This window comes from Panthera tigris, chromosome D4 (assembly GCF_018350195.1).
Source record: "Panthera tigris isolate Pti1 chromosome D4, P.tigris_Pti1_mat1.1, whole genome shotgun sequence".
Classification (NCBI taxonomy): domain Eukaryota; kingdom Metazoa; phylum Chordata; class Mammalia; order Carnivora; family Felidae; genus Panthera; species Panthera tigris.
In genome coordinates, this window is record NC_056672.1 from 57,798,175 (window position 1) to 57,818,254 (window position 20,080).

Below are 20,080 nucleotides of genomic sequence, written 5' to 3' on the forward strand. Positions count from 1 at the left end.
TAAGTGCATGACAAAGAATATAGTATTTTAGTATAGTTTGGTGCCACTGCGTCGATTTGTACTAAGGCACAACAGTGTTATTCATCATTGCTTTTGCACCATCACTGCAAATGTTAACATTGTGAAAAATGAAAAACAGTATTATTATAAAAAACAGTTTTGACCTTGGAGATCCTCAAGGGGTCTGTGGACTACACCCTGAGAACTAGTCTAATATATATATGAAATATATATATGTGAGTTATTTAAATAATTATTATTATATTAATATTTAAGTCTTTTTTAACCAATAGCAACTTGAACTTGGCAAAAATGTGACTATTGCAAAAGGATATGTGCTTTGATATTAACTGTTAGTATGTAAAATAAAATCTCAAAATTTAGTGACTTAAAATGATTATAACCTCTAATTTTGTGGATCAGCAATTTGGGTTGGCTCAACCAGGCAGTACTTGTGCCCGTCTTACCTGGGTCACTCATGTGTCTGTAGTCACCTGTGACTTAATTGTGGCTGTATGGTCCAAGCCTTACTCAGAAGATCAGCTGTTTGTGCTGGCTGTTTGTGGGGCTGCATTGTGTGCAGCAGGCTAGTTGGGGCTTCTTGAAATGGTGGCTGGATTCCAAAAGAGGCAAGAAAGTGGGAAAGCTCTAATACTTTTCAAGCATTTTCCAAGTCTCTGCTTGCATCATGTTTGCTTATATCCCAGTCACCAAAGTGAGCCACATGGCAAAGCCTGGAGCCACTATGAAAGGTGTACCATTCTAAGTCCAAACAATTCTTATCCCCTATGTATAGATAAGGAAATCAAGAAATGAAAAATAATGACTTAAAAAATAAATTTGAAAGAGTGGCATTGCTTTACATCTTTGCAGATTAAGTCTGACTTAATAGAAGACACTTGGATTTGTATCTGCTTTTGCATTCAGTCTGTTTGCATTCTGTTGTTTTGATTGAAGCATACGAAGAAAATGTAGCCTCACATAGGTATGTGGTTAGAAAAGTATTTTAATACTTTAAAGGAGAAGTATTTTAATGGCCTTTTCAGATAATTTGGCATGTTCTCTGATAATCAGCTAAAACTTAGACAGCGTAGTGGGGTATGTGCATGGGTCAACAGAATAGCTTGGATGTTTCTCAGACATGTCACAGTATGGACTTGGTACAGCTGTGAGGTATTTGCTTTCTGGAGTAATCACCTTAATACATGCAGATACTCTTCCCAGTGGGCTACCTGGTCTTGGAAAAATAAATGAAGCTTGTTTTTAGCTTCTTCTTACTAGTTTGCCCACTGTTAGAAATCCCTTCTGATTCTCCTATGACTGTCAGCTCCTAACGTTTTTCTTCTCCATGTTCCCTTCAGTCCTCCAGGACATCTTTAGTATTTATTGAGCAAATGCAGTTAGAGAGGCAACTTAATTCTTTTTTTTTTTTTAAGTTTTTATTCACATTCCAGTTTGTTAACATACAGTGTAATATTAGTTTCAGGTGTACAACATAGTGATTCAGCACTTCCATATAGCACCCAGTGCTCATCAAACAAGGGTACTTCTTAATCCCCATCACTTATTTAACCCACCCCCCCACCCACCTCCCTTCTGGTATCCATTAGTTTGTTCTCTGTAGTTAAGAGTCTGTTTCTTGGTTTACCTCTCTCTCTCTCTCTCTCTCTCTCTCTCTCTCTCTCTTTCTCTCTCTCTTTCTCTCTCTCTCTCTCTTTTTTTTTCCCTTTGCTCATTTGTTTCTTAGATTCCACATATGAATGAAATCATGTGGTATTTGTCTTTCTGTGACTGACTTACTATGTTGTTGCAAATGGCAAGATTTCATTCTTTTTTAATGGCTGAGTAATATTCCATTGTATATATATATATATATGTATATGTGCGTGCGTGTATATATACGCATGTGTGTGTATATATATATATGTATATATATGTGTGTATATATATATACATACGCATATATATATATATATACACACACATCTTCAATTGATGAATTGATGGACACTTGGGATCTTTCTGTAATTTGGCTATATGCTGCTATAAACATTGGGATGCATGTATCCCTTTGAATTAGTATTTTTGTATTCTTTGGGTAAATACCTAGTAGTGTGATTGCCAGATCGTAGGGTAGTTCTATTTTTAACTTTTTGAGGAACCTCCACATTTTCCACAGTGGCTGCACCAGTTTGCATTGCCACCAACAGTGTACAAGTGTTCGCCTTTCTCCACATCCTTGACAACACCTGTTGTTTCTTGTGTTACTGATTTTAGCCATTCTGAAAGGTGTGAGGTGATAGCTCATTGTAGTTTTGATTTGCATTTCCCTGATGATGTGCAGAGTTGAGCATCTTTTCACATGTCTGTTGGCTTTCTGTGTGTCTTCCTTATAAAAATGTCTATTCATTTTCCGCCCATTTTTTAATTAGATCATTCATTTTTGGGGGTTTTGAGTTTGATAAGTTCTTTATATAATTTGGAAACTAACCTTTTATCAGAATATGTCATTTGTAAATATCTTCTCCCATTCCCTAGGTTGCCTTTTAGTTCTATTGATTGTTTCTTTTGCTGTGCAGAAGCTTTTTATTTTGATGTAGTTCCAATAGTTTATTTTTGATTTTGTTTCCCTTGCCTCAGGAGATATATCTAGAAAGAAGTTGCTACTGCTGATGTCAAAGAAGTTACTGCCTGTGTTCTCTTTTAGGATTCTTATGGTTTTAGGTTTCATATTTAGGTCTTTAATCCATTTTGAATTTATTTTTGTGTATGGTGTAAGAAAATGGTCCAGTTTTATCCTTTTGCATGTCGCTGTCCAGTTTTCTCAATAGCATTTGTTGAACAGACATTCTTTTTCCCATTGGATATTCTTTACTGCTTTGTTAAAGATATAATTGTGGATTCATTTCTGGGTTTTCTCTTCTGTTCTATTGAACTGTGGATCTGTTTTTGTGCCGGTACAATACTGTTTTGATTACTATAGGTTTGTAATATAACTTGAAGTCTGAAATTGTGATGTCTCCAGCTTTGTCTTTCCTTTTCAAAGTTGCTTTGGCTAGTTGGGGTCTTTTGTGGTTCCATACATAGTTTGGGGTTGGTTCTAGCTCTGTGAAAAATACTTTGGTAGTTTGATAGGGATTGCATTAAATGTGTAGATTGCTTTGGGTAATATAGACATTTTAACAATATTTGTTTGTCCAGTCAGTGAGCATGGAATGTCTTTCCATTTCCTTGTGTCATCTTCTTCAATGTCTTTCATCAGTATTTTATAGTTTTCAGAGTACAAGTCTTTTATCTCTTTGGTTAGGTTTATTCTTAGGTATCTTATGTGTTTTTGGTGCACTTGTAAATGGGATTGAGTCCTTAATTTCTTTTTCTGCTGCTTCATTATTGGTGTATGGAAATGCAGCAGGTTTCTGTACATTTTTATCTTGTGACTTTAGTGAATTCGTGTATCAATTCTAGCAGTTTTTTGGTGGAGTCTTTTGGGTTTTCTATATACAGTATCATGTCGTTTGCAAATAGTAAAAATTTGACTTCTTCCTTGCCAATTTGGATGCCTTTTCGTTTCTTGTTGTCTGATTGCTGTGGCTAGAACTTCTAGTATCATGTTGAATAAAAGTGATGAGAGTGAACATCCTTGTCTTTTTCCTGACATTAGAGGAAAAGCTCTCATTTTTCCCCATTGAGGATGATATTAGCTGTGGGTTTTTCATATATGGCCTTTTATTATGTTGAGATATATTCCCTCTAAACCTACTTTGTTGAGGGTTTTTATCATGAATGGATTTGTACTTTGTCAAATGCTTTTTTCTGTGTCTACTGGTCGTATGGTTCTTATCCTTTCTCTTACTGATGTACTGTGTCACGTTGATTGATTTGTGAATATTGAACCAGCCTTGTAACCGACTAATAAATCCCATTTGATCGTGGTAAATGATTTTTTTAATGTATTGTTGAATTTCGTTTGCTAGTATTTTATTGAGAATTTTTGCATCTATGTTCAGCAGGGATATTGGCCTGCAGTTCTCTTTTTCAGTGGAGTCTTTATCTGGTTTTGGTATCAGGGTAATGCTGGCCTCATAGAATGAATTTGGAAGTTTTCCTTTTTTATGTTTTGGAATAGTTTGAGTAGTATAGGTATTAACTCTTTAAATGTTTAGTAGAATTCTCCTGTGAAGCCATCTGGTCCAGCTCTTTTGTTTGTTGGGAGTTTTTGATTACTGATTCACTTTCTTTGCTGGTTATTGGTCTGTTCAAGTTTTCTATTTCTTCCTGTTCCAGTTTTGGTAGTTTATATGTTTGTGGGAATTTATCCGTTTCTTCTAAGCTGTCCAATTTGTTGGCATATAGCTTTTCATAATATTCTCTTTTAATTGTTTGTATTTTTGTGGTGTTATTTCTCCTCTCTCATTTGCGATTTTATTTATTTGAGTCTTTTTTTGATCAGTCTGGCTAGAGGTTTATCACTTTTATTAATATTTTTCAAAGCACCAGCTCCTGGTTTCATTGATCTGTTCTATTTTTTTTTTTTTTTAGTTTTTATATCATTTATTTCTGCCCTAAAATGTATTATGTCCTTCCTTCTGCTGGCTTTAGTCTTCATTTGTTAATCTTTTTCTACCTCCTTTGGGTGTAAGGTTAGGTTGTTGAGCAGCAACTTCATTCTAACAACTATCAACACTGAGAGCCTAAGAAAAGCAGAGCGTGCACGTGTGAGAACGGTGCAGTAGCAGGGCGGGGAAACTGGGATGTGCCCCTTGTGAGGTGGAGGGAGTGGGTGGTGCAAATGCCTGTGTTCAACCATTGGGGGTCATTGTTTCTCCATGTGTGGGAGGGCTTTGCATGTCTTCTCAGCCATAATCCTAATAGAGGATCCACTATACTTGCAGTAGAACAGATGCCTAAATGAAGAAGGTCTCTGATTTCACCAACACAAAAATTATTTTAAATTTGGGTGCAGTATAAAGTAAAATATATAGTTTTGAGTGTTCAAAGAATTTGTAAATTTTCTTATATCTTAGTATAGTAATTATTTTTTACTGAATACTTACTATAATCATATAGTGTGCTATTATAGTAAGAACTCTCTATGTATTATACCACAATGTAATACAGAGCCCTTAGGGTATTACCTATAAGAGTCAGGTGATATTCTATGGCTTTGTGTTTTTAACTCTTTTAATTCATTTAATCCACATACCAACCCTCTGAGGTAGATAGTATTGTTGTCCCCATTTTGCAAATGAAGCAACTGAGACACAGAATCATAAGGTAACTTCCCCAAGATCAAACAATTAGTAAGTGTAGAACCAGGATTTGAACCTAGACAGAAGGCCTCCAGAATGAAATGGATCTGGTAGGTCAAATAATTCAAATTTAGGGCCTGCATCCTGCATAGCTGTGGCCTTTGTGACGAGGACCAGGCCATGCATCTGGTTTCTGTTGAAATAGCTATTGGAGCAGCGTCATGGAGAGGTGGCACTGTGGTGTGACAGAACAAACTCTGGGCTAGGAATGAAAAATGCCAGTCTTAGGCACATCACAGGAATTTTTCTGAGTATTTTCTCACCTCTAATGTGGGTATTCTAACATCAGTCTCTTGTGTATATTTGGGTTATATTTTCCCCTTTATAGAGTGCCTTTACATGTTGTGTCATTCATCTGTCTCGCCTGCCTTATAGTATTGCTTCAGGGATCAAATGAGTTATATACAGAAGAGCTATAAGGGTTTATTGTTGCTTTTCAAAGTATTTGCTTTTTCTCCCTCATTATTATGTTTTGTCAAGAGTGAATTATAAAAAATAATTCAGATTTACTTGGATATTTAATGTATAGGTGCTATTCTATAACTCTATGCATGATCTCCTTCTATCATTTTCACACATAACTCTAGTACCCAAGTGTTGTATCAAATAGAAGTTATATTCAGTTCCATTTTCTGCCCTACTGAACAGGAAATGTAGTAGGCACGGATAATCCAAAATAATTGGCTAGCTTTTGGTATTCATTTTTGTAGTTAATTTAACTTGAGTCCGTGTGGCTGAGAATTTAGAGTACAGATCTTCCTTGACTTAAAGGGTTACACCCCAATAAACCTGTCGTAAGTTGAAAATATCTTAAGTCGAAGATGCATTTAATACACCTAACCTGCTGAACAGCATAGCTTAGCCTGACCTACCTTAAACATGCTCAGAACACTTACATTAGCCTACAGTTGGGCAAAATCATGTAACACAAAGCCTATAATAAAGTGTTTAATATCTCTCGTAATTTGTTGATTATTGTACTGAAAGTGAAAAACAGAATGATTATATGGGTACAGAATGGTTGTAAGTGTATTGGCTCTTTACTCATGTGGTCGCGTGGCTGACTGGGAGCTACAGCTTGTTGCTGCCCAACATCACAGAGAGGATCATACCGTATATTGTTAGCCTGGGCAAACATCAAAATTCAAAATTTGAAGTATGGTTTCTACTGAATGTGTATCACTTTTGCACCATTGTAAAGTTGAAAAGTCATAAGTTGAACCATTGTAAGCCTGGGACCATCTAAAAGTATTGAGCCTCTTTGGAAAACCCAGCTCGAGACAAGCCATATCTATATATTTAATGTTTATTTATATTCGAGAGAGAGAGATAGAGACAGACAGACAGACAGACAGAGTGTGAACTGGGGAGGGGCAGGGAGAGTAGGAAACAGAATTTGAAGCAGGCTCCAGGCTCCACAGAGCCTGATGTGGGGCTCAAACTCTCGAACCATGAGATCATGACCTGAGCTGAAGTCGGATGGTTAACTGACTGAGCCACCCAGGTGCCCCTAGATAAGCCATAGTTTTAAGACTTGATGTCTTGTCTACCACACTCTTCATTCGTTCCAGTTCAAGAGTCCAGTAAAGAAGCTAGCACCTTCTTCCTACCCTTCCCTCCTTTCCCACACACACCTGTGGTAAAGGCACAAAGTAGGAGGCTATGGGAGAGAGAGAAAGATTGTTTGTTTGTTTGTTTGTTTTTAGGATAGTAACTTACAATTATGGAGGGAACCCCAGAAATCTTTTCCTTCTCATTTGAGCAGTGGTGGCATCAACTGGTGTCAAAGAAGATGCCCAACTGGTGGTAAAGTGTCTGGGCTTCTGAGGTTGGGACCTTCCTGAAGGGGGAATCTATAGTAGGGGAAACTGCTAAGGTCAAAGCAATACAGTGAAAACTTACCTTAGCATTTTGGACTTTTATAGAGCCATTAGTATAAGCCTCTGTGTCTCCACATTCTCTGTAGCCCGTGAGGTTGTGCTTATACAACGTTGTTTCTAGTGTTCTTCTATTTTCATGATGGCAGCATGACTTTCTCTTGAGTCCGTTATTACAAGTGTGGGGTCCGGAACAAGGGAAGGTTCATGATATTGCTCTGCTTTGCGCTGGGCAAACCTCTCTTGGCATACTATGTTTGGTTCTCAGCACTTCACACTGAGGGTCAGTGACAACCTAGTGTGTGTGATCTAAAGAAAGGGCCAAGATGGTAAGGGACGTTAATCATTGGAATGGTGGTTAAAGAAAGTGGAAAAGAGAAAACTTGAAGAAGAAATGTTGTTATAATAGGAATATTCAAATTTCTGAAAAGCTCTTACACCAAAGAGGAAGTAAAATTATGATTGTTAGTAAAATTCGTTAACCACTTTTTGAGAGTCTACTCTGTTTAGATATTGTACTAGGCATTCCACATATGTCGTATGTATTGCAAGATGAAGTTCCATTTCTATTTTATAGATGATGGAACTGATGCTCCGAGAGGTATAGTAACCTGCTGAAGGCCACACAGTTATTTAATGATTTCACAATTCAAACCAAGGTTTTTCTGATTCCAAAGCCTGTTAACTGTAAGAGTGTATGGACTCACAGCAAATACAGATCATAGGGAGACAGACCTTAGGGGACAGGTGCGAGAAGCTAGCCATCCCTGTTCCCTGGAGAGGAGGGCTAGGGCAGAAAGTGAGAGATCACTTATTGGGACTGTTGTGAAGAGAATTCATACGTGGAGAAGATGACTTTAAAATTACATTCCTTTGAATCTCTTCCACTGTGATCTCCTGAACTCCTGTTCCAGGTCCACTCTAGGCCCATTTGGCCTTTTGGTTCTCAGTGATTCTCATTTGGTTCTCAGAACCTACTACTGTCCCCTCGTGCGTGGGTCAGCATACTTGGATAATTTCTATCCTGAAGCAAAATAAAGCTTGTACAGAGGCTGTTTTTTTAAAATCATGCTTTGCTAGTACCTTCAGCATAATGGTGATTGTGTGTCACCTATGGCACCATCACAAGGGCTTCTGGGATTGTTGTGGAACCCAAACACAGCTGTAGGTGCACTGTACTGCAAGTTTGAGCCACTCTGACCAGTCTGTTGTGTAGCCGCTGATTTTAGTGCCTAGATGCTCTTTGCTGAAGATGCCATGCTGGCCTTACCATGTAGGGAAGGAGCATGTAGGGCCTTGGCTAGATAACAGTTTTAGCAATCGATCACACAGTGATGGAATGTAAAAGGCTGGGAAAGAACTCTTCTTCCTGAACTGCTTATTGTCATCTATTGATATCTTAAAAAATTCTGGAGAATGTTTATTGTTACTGAAGAATTTGACGGACTCCTGTTTTTTTACATATTGGCATTGATTTTACAAGGCAGTTTTGCTAGTTTAAAAAGTTTAAAAACAAATGTATTTATAATTTTTTGTTAATAAAATTTGTATTTTTTTGTAGCTTATTCACCTTGATGAAGATTGTGTAACAGAACTAGCTGTACATCACAGAAATAACAGGCAAACAATGGAGGATTTAATTTCATTGGTAAGAAATATGACATGAATTTGAGAATAATATCTTTTGTTTTATTGTTCTTTATTGATAAAAGAAATATCCTGATAAAGTACATGGAAAATAGTATAGCATTTTTCAGACCTATGATTTTATCATGGATGTAACTATTCCACTCAATTCTTTTCTCATGTCTGCTGGAGATCCTCTTTAAAAATGACATTGATTGGGGCGCCTGGGTGGCTCAGTCGGTTGAGCATCTGACTTCGGCTCAGGTCACGATCTCGCGGTCCGTGAGTTTGAGCCCCGCATTGGGCTCTGGGCTGATGGCTCAGACCCTGGAGCCTGCTTCCGATTCTGGGTCTCCCTCTCTCTCTGCCCCTCTGCCGTTCATGCTCTGTCTCTCTCTGTCTCAAAAATGAATAAACATTAAAAAAATAAATAAATAAATAAATAAATAAAAAATGACATGATTTGGGTTTGACTCTTGATTTTGGCTCAGATCATGATCTCATGGTTCATAGGATCGAGCCCTACATCAGGCTCTGTGCTGAGCATGCAGCCTGCTTGGGATTCCCTCCTTCCCTCCCTCCCTCTCTCCCTCCCTCTTTCCCTCTCTCCCTCCCTCTTTCCCTCTCTCCCTCCCTCTTTCCCTCTCTCCCTCCCTCTTTCCCTCTCTCCCTCCCTCTTTCCCTCTCTCCCTCCCTCTTTCCCTCTCTCCCTCCCTCTTTCCCTCTCTCCCTCCCTCTTTCCCTCTCTCCCTCCCTCTTTCCCTCTCTCCCTCCCTCTTCCCCTCTCTCCCTCCCTCTTCCCCTCTCTCCCTCCCTCTTTCCCTCTCTCCCTCCTTCCCTCTCTCCCTCCTTCCCTCTCTCCCTCCTTCCCTCTCTCCCTCCTTCCCTCTCTCCCTCCTTCCCTCTCTCCCTCCTTCCCTCTCTCCCTCTCCTCTCTCTCCCCCTTCCTCCCTCCCTCTACCCCCCCATGCATGTGCACTCTCTCTCAAATAAAGTTTAAAATAAAAAAATATGACATTGATTAAAGAGAATTACAGTGGGAAAAAAATAAAGAAATAGAAAAAACTAGTCCACAGAGAATTGACAGAGTTCTGATTTTACTACTTGAAATTCTATACATGGAACTATGATTCTGCTGTAGGAATAGGTAAACACAAAGCAACTTTCTTCTTACCCGAAAGCAACTCCATAGCATCACATCACCCCTAAGCTTGTGAAGCAAATACCATGAAATCATTATCAAGTTATTTCAGAAGCTTAATCTCTAGATCATACATGTGTTTTTTTCCTAGAGATGGAGGCACTCATAGTTGACTCCGAGTATAATTGAACCTGTTAGGCAGGGATTGAGCCCATCTTTTCTCCTGGTTCAGTACTGTCTTTCATTGTCTCTGATTTGTGGTTTGTTTTTTTTTCTTTCCTAATTTGCAAGGTAAAGACTTAAGCAAAATTTTTTTTTTCTAAAAAAAGCTTTGCTAAGCCACAATTCTTTTCAATGAGGAGGAGATATAAAAGATTTCTTTTGGATGACGTAATAAGCAAAGGTTCCGGAATGTGTATGCAAAACAGAATGATAATGTGTTTTGCATGGAAAATGCCTTTGAAGGAATGACAAGGATTAGGAATTGCTGCAAGGCCCTTCCTTAGTCTTTTATAATGAGAACTTGAAGTTTCCATTTAAGCAACTTAAAAATAAAAGTATGACTTTTTCTTTAGGATGATCTTTCATAGAAGACTTTCAGGTACCTAAGATTTCTTTTAAATTTTTCATTTTAGAAGTTTTTAAATGCCTACAAAAGTAGAACAGTTTAACATTGATCTTCCACATACTCATCATCCAGGTTCAACAGCTAATGACATTTTGCCAGTTTTATCTATATCCCAGTCCCCTCTCCCATTTGCCTTTTCTAACTAGGATATTTCAAAGCTCGGCCCAGACATCCTGTCATTTTATTGAGAAAAGATTTGGTGTGTGATCACAGACTTTTATTTATTTATTTTTAAACGTTTATTTATTTTTGAGAGAGAGAAGAGAGAGAGCCGAGCAGGGGAGGGGGAGAGAGAGAGAGAGAGACACAGAATCCGAAGCAGGCTCTAGGCTCTGAGCTGTCAGCACAGAGCCCGATGCAGGGCTCGAACCCCCAAACTGTGAGATCGTGACCTGAGCCAAAATCAAGAGTCGGATGCTTAACTGACTGAGCCATCCAGGTGCCCCATATCACAGACTTTTAAAATCTGAATCCTAAAAGTAATATACTTAGAATTTCAAGAACTATTGAAAAATTATCTTTAAAATAGTATCCTTTATGTGATCTTTACATAATTTTCAAACTTAAAAGGGAAATGGGAATAGGAATTATTTTCTTTACTTCTGATATAGGAAAAGTAGATAATGAAGCACGATATTGTTTTCTGGTGTTACATCTCTAAAGCTCTCAGTGATTCTGAAAGCTAGGCATGAACAACATCAAGAATGCTGTGAAAAAAAGGAATAGTTTTTCTTCCTTTGGACTCTTCTCTCATTCTTAAATGTCTGCTTATACTTACTTTCCAGTCCTAGGGATGAGTAGAATATAGGCTATTCATTCTAAATGTGAGATTCTCAACCTTGTGTGAATCCTCTGGGAATCTAAACTAATCCTGATGCCTAGGTCCCACCCCCGGAGATTACGGTTTAATTGGTTTGGTGTGTGTCCTAAACATCAGAATTTTTAAAAGCTTTCCCAGTGATTGCAGTATGCAGCCAGGAGTTGAGAAGTACTACTCTAAATTCTTGCTATTCAAAGTATGCTTTGACCAGCAGCATTAGCGTCACTTGGTGCTTATTAGAAATGCAAACTCTCAGAGCCTACTTCAGACTTATTGAATCAGAATCTGTATCTTAATAAAATCCCTAAGTGATACATATGTACATTAAAAGTTGAGAAGCATTGGTCTCAGTCAGTGGTTTTCAACTGGGAGTGATTTTGCCCCTCGGGACATTTTTGGTTGTCACAACTGGGGTGTGTGTACATGATAATGGAATGTAGTGGTTAGAGGCCAGGATGCTGCTAAATATCCCACAATGCACAGAACAGACCCTCACAAGAAAGAATTATCCAGGTCAAACATCACTAGTGTTGGTTGGAGAAATCTTGGTTTAGGTAGTCTCAGGGAATTCACATTGGTCCTAAGAACTTTCCAGTTTAAGGAGCCTCAGGAACAGCAGGTTTGAGATCAGCTGTGTCTGTTATACTTGTTTTTGGCACCTCAGGAGCTTTGCCTTTACTTTGGGGTCTGGTTAGACAGGACAGACAGAGATCAGGTTAGTGTGATCCGTCCTGGGATGGTGCTGCTGATCTTTGTGCAGAGAGAGAAACACTATTATTGTCAAACATTGGCCTCCTAGAAGTCCCGCTTTTATATTATATACATGAGCACTCTTAATCTGCTTTTTATATGCAGCAGTTAGAGTTTCACTGTGTCATGATTTTGGGCTATCCCGCTGTAGCCTGCCCGAGAGCTTCCAGTAGTGGTGCCAGAGCTTCCTTCCACCTGATTGCTTTCCTTACTGTTCCCCTCTTCTTCCAGCTGTGAGTGGCTGTGATTTGTGGGGGCAGCCAGTCATCTGGTATGGGGACTTCATTGAGGGTCACAAGTGCATATGAGAACCAATTCAGACCAAGACAGATCCCTTCCCCCATCCCTGTAGTGCAAATCTCCCTGTATTCTGGTGGCAGAAGTTTAAAGGCCTCAAGGACCAAGGTCAAGGGAATGATAGTGAGCCACTCCTCAGTTTCTCAAAACACTCTGTACCAGTAACTTGCCTGCCCTCAGCCCAGGTGCCTGGGCAGTTCTTTAACATTTAGCCTGTGTGAGCAACAGCTGGGGATTTTTAAATGTTTTTTCTTTTTTTAAAAATTTTTTTAGTTGTTGTTTTTAGAAATGCAACCTTCTTCATAATAGGTAAACCTGTTGGAGCTGCCTAAAAGATAATGGAGACATTGGTTGTGTTAGACTTGTGGATTGACATCACCTGAAAATGTAACTAATGTGCCGATTCATCTGTTATTGAACACAGAACTCCCCTGTGCATCTGATTGTGACGAGTTGTATGCAGTGGCTATGGCCAAAAAAAGTTATAAAAAGGATGCTTTTTTTTGCTTAGGGGTAAAGAGGGGTTAGAGTATGGTTGTAAAACTCTGAGGCAGCTTTAGAAAACTCCATCTAAAACTGTCCAGGTATTGTTTACAGTGCCTGGATTGTGCCAAACCATTGTTGGTACGCAAATGGCAACTTGTTTCTGAGCCATTCTGTAATCAGTTTATGGCATCTCTTTCAAAGAGGTAGGGCTATCATACATGAGACCATAGATGTGGCAGGTGGGGAAAAAAAATCTTGAATGTAGTTTTTGGAAAGTGGAGAGTGGTTATAACTAGATAGTTTTTACCCAGTTCCCAAGTACCTTCTCCATGAAACCTTATCTGACCTTCCCCTGATCCTGTCTGGATTAAAGGCAACATTCTGTGATAATTTATCACAGTATTTTATACCTCTTCCACTCGATTGATAGGTCCGTTATAGATTTCAAAGCATACATGATGACTGTGGCCATCTAAAATATTAACTGATAAAATTTAATAAAAACAGGGTTTTTATTTAGACCTTTTTGGTAGTAGACCTTTTTGGATCATGTGCCTTTTGAGGAGATACGTGCATTAAATATTATTCAATGTTGGGGCGCCTGGGTGGCTCAGTCGGTTAAGCGTCCGACTTCGGCTTGGGTCATGATCTCACAATTCGTGGGTTCGAGCCCCGCACTGGGCTCTGCTCACAGCTCAGAACCTGGAGCCTGTTTTAGATTGTGTGTCTCCCTCTCTCTCTCTACCCCTACCCTGCTCACGCTCTGTCTCTCTCTGTCTCAAAAATAAATAAACATTAAAAAAATATTATTCAATGTTATTAAAATTTAATGCTCTTATAGGGTAGAGTCTCCTAGTCTTATGAGTGCATTATTTAGAAACTTTCAGTTATACATAATGGATTGAACAGATATGTTTACATCCAACACTTGCTAAAACCTCACTAAAATAATAATAAAGGGGTAAAAAGGTAAAACATTTCGCAAGCGTGATTGGAATAAAAGAGGAGACAAAAAGTAATGTGAGTAAAATTTTGGGAGTTATAAAATAGGTAAGTGGCAGCTGACATAGCATTTTAGAGAAAGCTGAAAGCTAAGTGCCTGCACTGGGAAAAAAAAATAAACAAATTGATTAGGACCTTAGGCTCCAGAAAAGCTTAGGAATCAGAGGTACTCAGAACCTCTGAAGTTAGGGAAGTAAGTAGGGTAGAACAGGAAGATTGGTTGAAAGTCTGTATGAGAAACAATTGGACCCCTAAATCCCTTTCTTTACTTTGAGCTGCATGATAGCCACGTCTTCCTCACCCCAGCGGAAGATAGGAGATATTGACCAAGAGGCACTGTTGTACCACACACAGCTTGTCCATTTTGAAATGGACGCATGGGCACATGCAGTCCTCAAATTTAACAGTGAACCACTACCTCTAACCCCTTTCCCTCTTCAACTCTGAGAATGCTAGAACCAGGAATTTATCCTGTTTGCAGTGGGGGTGGGGAAAATATTGGAAGACTCATTTCTAGGGAAAAGCCAAGGGGGAGGACCTACTATACCTAATGGTTGGGAGTTTAGATTCCTGTCTGTTCATTATAGAGGGAAGCCCCCAAGCTGATGAGCAGCCTCAAACTACACACAGACCCTTTAATTAGCTGTGCTTTATAATTCCTCCCCTTTAAATAGAGACAGTCAGCCAAAGATTACTAGACATTTGAGGAAAGCCTCTAACATGAAAATCAGAGATCAAAACAAGTGGTGGGGACCAGGGGTGGGGGAAGAGGAAGAAAAGTAAAGATATTCAGAAATAGAAGATAATGCAGGGAGTGGAAGAAAATGGCTAAGAAATGATAATTAATATTCTCAGAGATAAGAGAAGCTATTTCTTTTTCGAAATAAGAATAAGATGACTAAAAAGGAACATTTCAAGAGATAGCTCTTGAAAGTTTAAGATATGACGACAGAAATGAAAAGCTTAGTAGAAATGATTGAAAATGAAATTAAAGGAAAATCTTTCAAAAGTAGAACTTAAAGACAAAGAGATGCATAAATAGAAGAGAATGGATAAGAAAGGTCCAACATACAAATAATAGAAGTTGCAGGAAGACAAAACAGAAGGAAGAATGGAAGAAAGCATCAAAGAAATAATACAAGAAGAAATATTCCAGAACTGAAGGTTTCTAAGGTAGTAGAACTGAGTTTTTAAGAATGAAGGGGCTTAGCCAGGGTTTGGAAATGTGGATGAAAATAGATCTCCGCAAAGTGGAATTTCAGAAAAGTGGGGGAAAAGGGAATATCCAAAAAATATCTAGAGCCAAAAACAATCCCCAAAAGATCATAAACAAAGGCTTGGAATCGGAAAGACTTTGGATTTTTCAGTAGTTATATAAGAAGTGAGAAGACCATGGAATAGTGTTTTCAAAACTGAAAATTATTATCATCCTAAAACTATATATTCAGCCAAACCAGAATCAAGTGTGAGGATGAAATGCAGTCAGTCACCAGGCATGCAAGATCGCAAAAAATTTACCTCCCATCCATCTACCTTCAGGAAGTTATTGGAGAATATATTGCACCCAAACAAGTGACCAAGAAAGAGGAATCCTTAGGATCTAGGAAACTGGTGACACATTGTAGAATAGAGGTGAAGGTAATCCCTAGACTGACAGTTAAGTTGCAGGTTGAGAAAGAAGCCAGTCCAGAGTGGAGCATGGAATGCACACATCAGGTGGAATGTCTCCAAAATGGCAGCGGAGTGGGGGCCAGATCGGCTGGTGTATGTGGACATGTTGAGGGGAGGTGAAGAGTGCTGGAGAGTGTGCAGATGAATTAGTAAGACGAATAACTGCCTCTTTTTTATTTAACTTCAGGAAAAACCAAGATATTAAAGAAGGAAATGCGAAGATAGTACCCTGCATGGTTTAGGTGCAATTCCATATTGGTTGTTAAGATATTAGAATACTTATATCCTCACTGGTAAAGAACTGCTACGAGTGCCCTCCCCGTAGCCCATTACCTCCCTTAGGTCCCGTGGGCACCTCCCTCCAGTCTCCCCTGGAACCCAGTGATTAAAAGGTTAATAATTGTCATGGCACAGGTCCCCCAGGACCCTACTCACTCTCAGCCTCTGTTCTAATTGCTTAGAGTCAGGGTACCAATTAAATATTTCGAACATTACCCTTACTTAGTTGTGAATACTATTTACATAATCATAGTAGTATAAATATTGATTTAACTAAAAATTGTCATAAAATTATAGTGGGAGGATACAGGGAGGAAGAATGTATGGGGCAGGAAGGAAAGTTCTTATTTTCCATACTAGGAAATTCATAGATAATATCTGAAGCTGAAGAAAAATTTTAAAGCCATTAAATTTAAATTAAATTATAAGCAACATAGAAACATAGGCCAAATAGCTTAAAGTATTTAAAAGTGGTTCCCTCTGGGGAGTGGAAAGTGTGTGTGTGTGTGTGTGTGTGTGTGTGTGTGTGTGTGTCTGTCTATGTCTGTGTGTATGAGAGAGTGAAGGAGACACGGTACAAGGGACGGTTATTTTTTCTGAATGGAAAAAAGTTAATGTAAAATAAAACATTATTTCAAAAAACAACTTTCGTCTTGTAAAGAACTTTGATTTTCTTTTTTCCAGTGGCAGTATGATCACCTCACAGCTACCTATCTTCTGCTGCTAGCCAAGAAGGCTCGGGGAAAACCAGTTCGTTTAAGGCTTCCTTCTTTTTCCTGTGGACAAGCCAGTGATACCCCGTTCACAAACACCAAGGTAAATGTTAGAACCTTTTGTGTGAACACCGACTGCTCTGGCCTCACGCCTGCTCCATTCATGAGTGGGTCCACCACTGGTGTCAAGGAGCCAGAGGCAAGACATTTTATGATTTAGATATTTTTGGTGAGGAAAATGGGAAATTCAGAACTTGAACTCTAAAAATTTCAAAGTTAACATGGCATGGAAATAATCCTCTCTTCCCCTTTGTTTTTCACGAAAATAATTTTTGATTGTTGTAGAAGAATTTTAAGTCACAGATAAGCTAAAGGAAAATAGAACTTATGCATAAACCTACTCCCTGTAGATAATATAGTTTTATTTTACTATGACTTTCCATTCTTTTTTGGTGTGTTTATTTATATAATTTATTTTAAATGTTCAGTTTTGAGAGGCAAAGTGTGAGCGGGGGAGGGGCAGAGAGAGAGGGAGACACAGAATCTGAAGCAGGCTCCAGGCTCTGACCTATCAGCACAGAGTCTGACACGGGGCTTGAACTCATGAACCACAACACCATGGCCTGAGCCGAAGTTGGACGCTTAACTGACTGAGCCACCCAGCTGCCCCTATTTATATAATTTATGTATATAATTAATACAAGTGCTTTTAAAGGACACTTGTATTATTGGGTTGGGGATAAAAATTTTTAAAAATTATTGGGAGTAAGATTTCTGAAAATAGGATGTATTGTCTTTTATATGACATGAAATACTTTAATGAATATTTTGATACTCATTTATGTTGATGGTTTAGGTTTTTGTTTTGAGCAATAGTTATAGCTCATATAACTCAAATACCTTGTATGAATTTGTTGTGACCATATTTTTTCTACTTTTGTCCTTTTTGTCTCATTTTTCTTTGTCATGAGTGTTTAGAATGATGGAGAAGCTTTACATTTTTGGAAGCACCATGTCATTCCTAAGAACTCCCATTAGTCTCTATCTTCTGAGTTTTTGTTACCTCCCATGGTTTAAAATACTGCCTTCCAAATCCTTTGCTGGATGCGTGTGGGAACTTTGGAATATAATCAGTCTGATTAATTTAGGTTGCAATTTAAACTATTCTAGCACTAGGAAATTGTACTTTTATTATTCTCAGAGAGAGAGGTAGTTAGCTCTCTTTATTTAATCCAGTATAGCCCAAATGACTATGTGTGAGGTGATTTTATTTCTCTGCCTCTCAAAATTATGTCAAAAGAAAAGCTACCTTTTTCATGATCTTGTGTTGAATCTCCCTCTGACCTCCCTGAATTCCTTTAATGTTTCATTTAGATCTCTCTCTCTCTTTTTTTTTAAATGTTTATTTATTATTGAGAGACAGAGACACAGAGCGTGAGCAGGGGAGGGGTAGAGAGAGGGGGAGACATAGAATCTGAAGCAGGCTCCAGGCTCTGAGCTGTCAGCACAGAGCCTGATGCGGGGCTCGAACTCACAAACTGCAAGATCATGACCTGAGCCAAAGTCGGTCGCTTAACCAACTGAGCCACCCAGGCGCCCCTAGATCTCTCTTTATGGCACTTATCAATCATGTGCTGCAGGTATAGGGAATCTTATGTCCCTTCCAGACCCTGTCAGTCTCTGCCTCTCTCCTTTCCTCCCTAGTTGGTCTTTTGGCCAAACTAAGCACTAAAAGTGCCAGGAGCTTTACTTAAAAGTGTACGGGTTTTTTTTTTTTTTTTAAGTACCAGGAGCTACACTTAAAAGTGTAAAGGGATCTCTGAAGTGAAATAATGTCATTCCTGGGATGGTTTTCTAGTCTATTCTTGGGAGAGTTTTGTTGGATTGGTGAATACACCATGCCCAGACAGATCTTTTACCCATGGACTCCGTGAGTTGTCCTGTCACTCATCCTGCCCACATTTCCAGACCCTTTAAACTTTCAGACTGAAGTGAAGATCTTGGGGTCAAAGAGAACACAAAATCATGAACTCTGTTTCTGATCAAGGTAATTGCAGAATGGCGTTAGATAAGTCTGTACCTAGAATAAACTTCAGCAAAATTTTTACATTTATAACACCTTTGTTAACAGTTCTGAGATATTTTCCTAAGCCATTGAATTTTCTTACATCTGGATTGGCCCAATCTCAATTCACCTGCTTCTAAGAATTATGAAGTATTCAAGTATCTGGGAAGATACTTACTCTTCTCTTTCAACTAATGAGCATTGACCCTGATTGTGTAATTATTTGGGCATTATTGAATCAATTTTTATGGTAGGTAGATATTTTAATAATAAGCAATAGTGTAGAAATAAAATTTTGGGTTATTTTCTGCTTTTTATGCAAATCATTAAAACTTGAAACATAGTTTCTTTGTACTGTTCTCCCCTTTGGTAGAATCACCCTTTTTTCTCTGAGGTGTTGTTTATAAGAAAGTAAGTAATCCTGAACTGCTAATCAACAGATGGCATTTTCAGCAAGACAATAATACAGTCTGATCCAGGAATCAGATTGGTTAAAGATTTGGTTTGACTAAAGATTGAGAGGTCAAGAGGGCGAAAGTAAGAGGAAGAGAAGGAGGGAGTGAGTTGGGAGGGTAGGTGAGAGCTAGATTGTAGAGAGCTTTGAAATGCCATGTCAGAAGGGTTAGACTTTATGCTATAGGTAATGGGAACCATTGATTTTTGAGCAAGATAGGATAAGTCACTTGACAGGACTGTAATTTTGAAAAATGTATCCAGTGGTATATAGACTTGTTCAGTTAGGGATGTGTGTGTGCTGTTACTCTCTATGGCAGTGCTCGGGATGGCCATCGTTCGTTACTTTTCTCCACTGAGCCTAGATTTAGCTTTAGTATTTTTCTCCGGCTAGCACTCCATGTAGCCAGTTCTAGTTGATGATAATTGGAGAACTCTGTCATCCCTGGTTGAGAGGGTAGAAACACTGGTGGCACAGACCATACTGTCTGTTTGAATAGTTCAGGTCTGAGAAGATGTGTCCTTGAATTAGAACAGTGGCAGTGGGACTGGAAAGTAAATGGTGACGTATGAGAAATTCAAGTAAAATTGTCTGGCTGGCTTAACTAGATGTTGAATTTCGGAAATGGAAGGAGGGAGAAATAAAAGATCCAATTACACTCCATAGTCTTAGAATTTAGGGTGTGTCTAGTATACCCTTAGTTTATGGAGGCGGGGGAGATAAATGACTGTGGGGGTATTGTTAGCACAGGACCCCAAATACTCTGTCCCCAGGAGACCTGTCTTAAAGCTAGTTTATTCCTACTGGGAAAAATTGCTACATATTCTGCATGTATTTGCAAAAAAAGAAACCTGTATTTCAAAGTCATTTCTTTTATGTTTTCTACTTTGTTAGAGCGCGCTTTTTTTTTGAAACATTTATTTATTTTTTGAGAGACAGAGTGAGCAGGAGAGGGGCAGAGA

At 38.7% G+C, this 20,080-nt stretch overlaps 1 protein-coding gene across 8 annotated transcripts in view; it reads left to right on the forward strand.

Annotated features, from left to right (window-relative positions):
* MELK (maternal embryonic leucine zipper kinase) overlaps positions 1 to 20,080 on the forward strand; it is a 129,394-nt gene that overhangs the window by 49,074 nt on the left and 60,240 nt on the right. For all 8 annotated transcript variants that reach the window (XR_006210534.1, XM_042964413.1, XM_042964414.1 and 5 more), the window contains exons 11-12: positions 8,748 to 8,834; positions 16,571 to 16,702. Coding sequence is in view for 7 of the 8 variants with exons in the window: in XM_042964413.1 (XP_042820347.1) it covers positions 8,748 to 8,834; positions 16,571 to 16,702 (219 nt within the window). In the remaining variant the exon portion in view is untranslated. The remainder of the gene's footprint in view (positions 1 to 8,747; positions 8,835 to 16,570; positions 16,703 to 20,080) is intronic.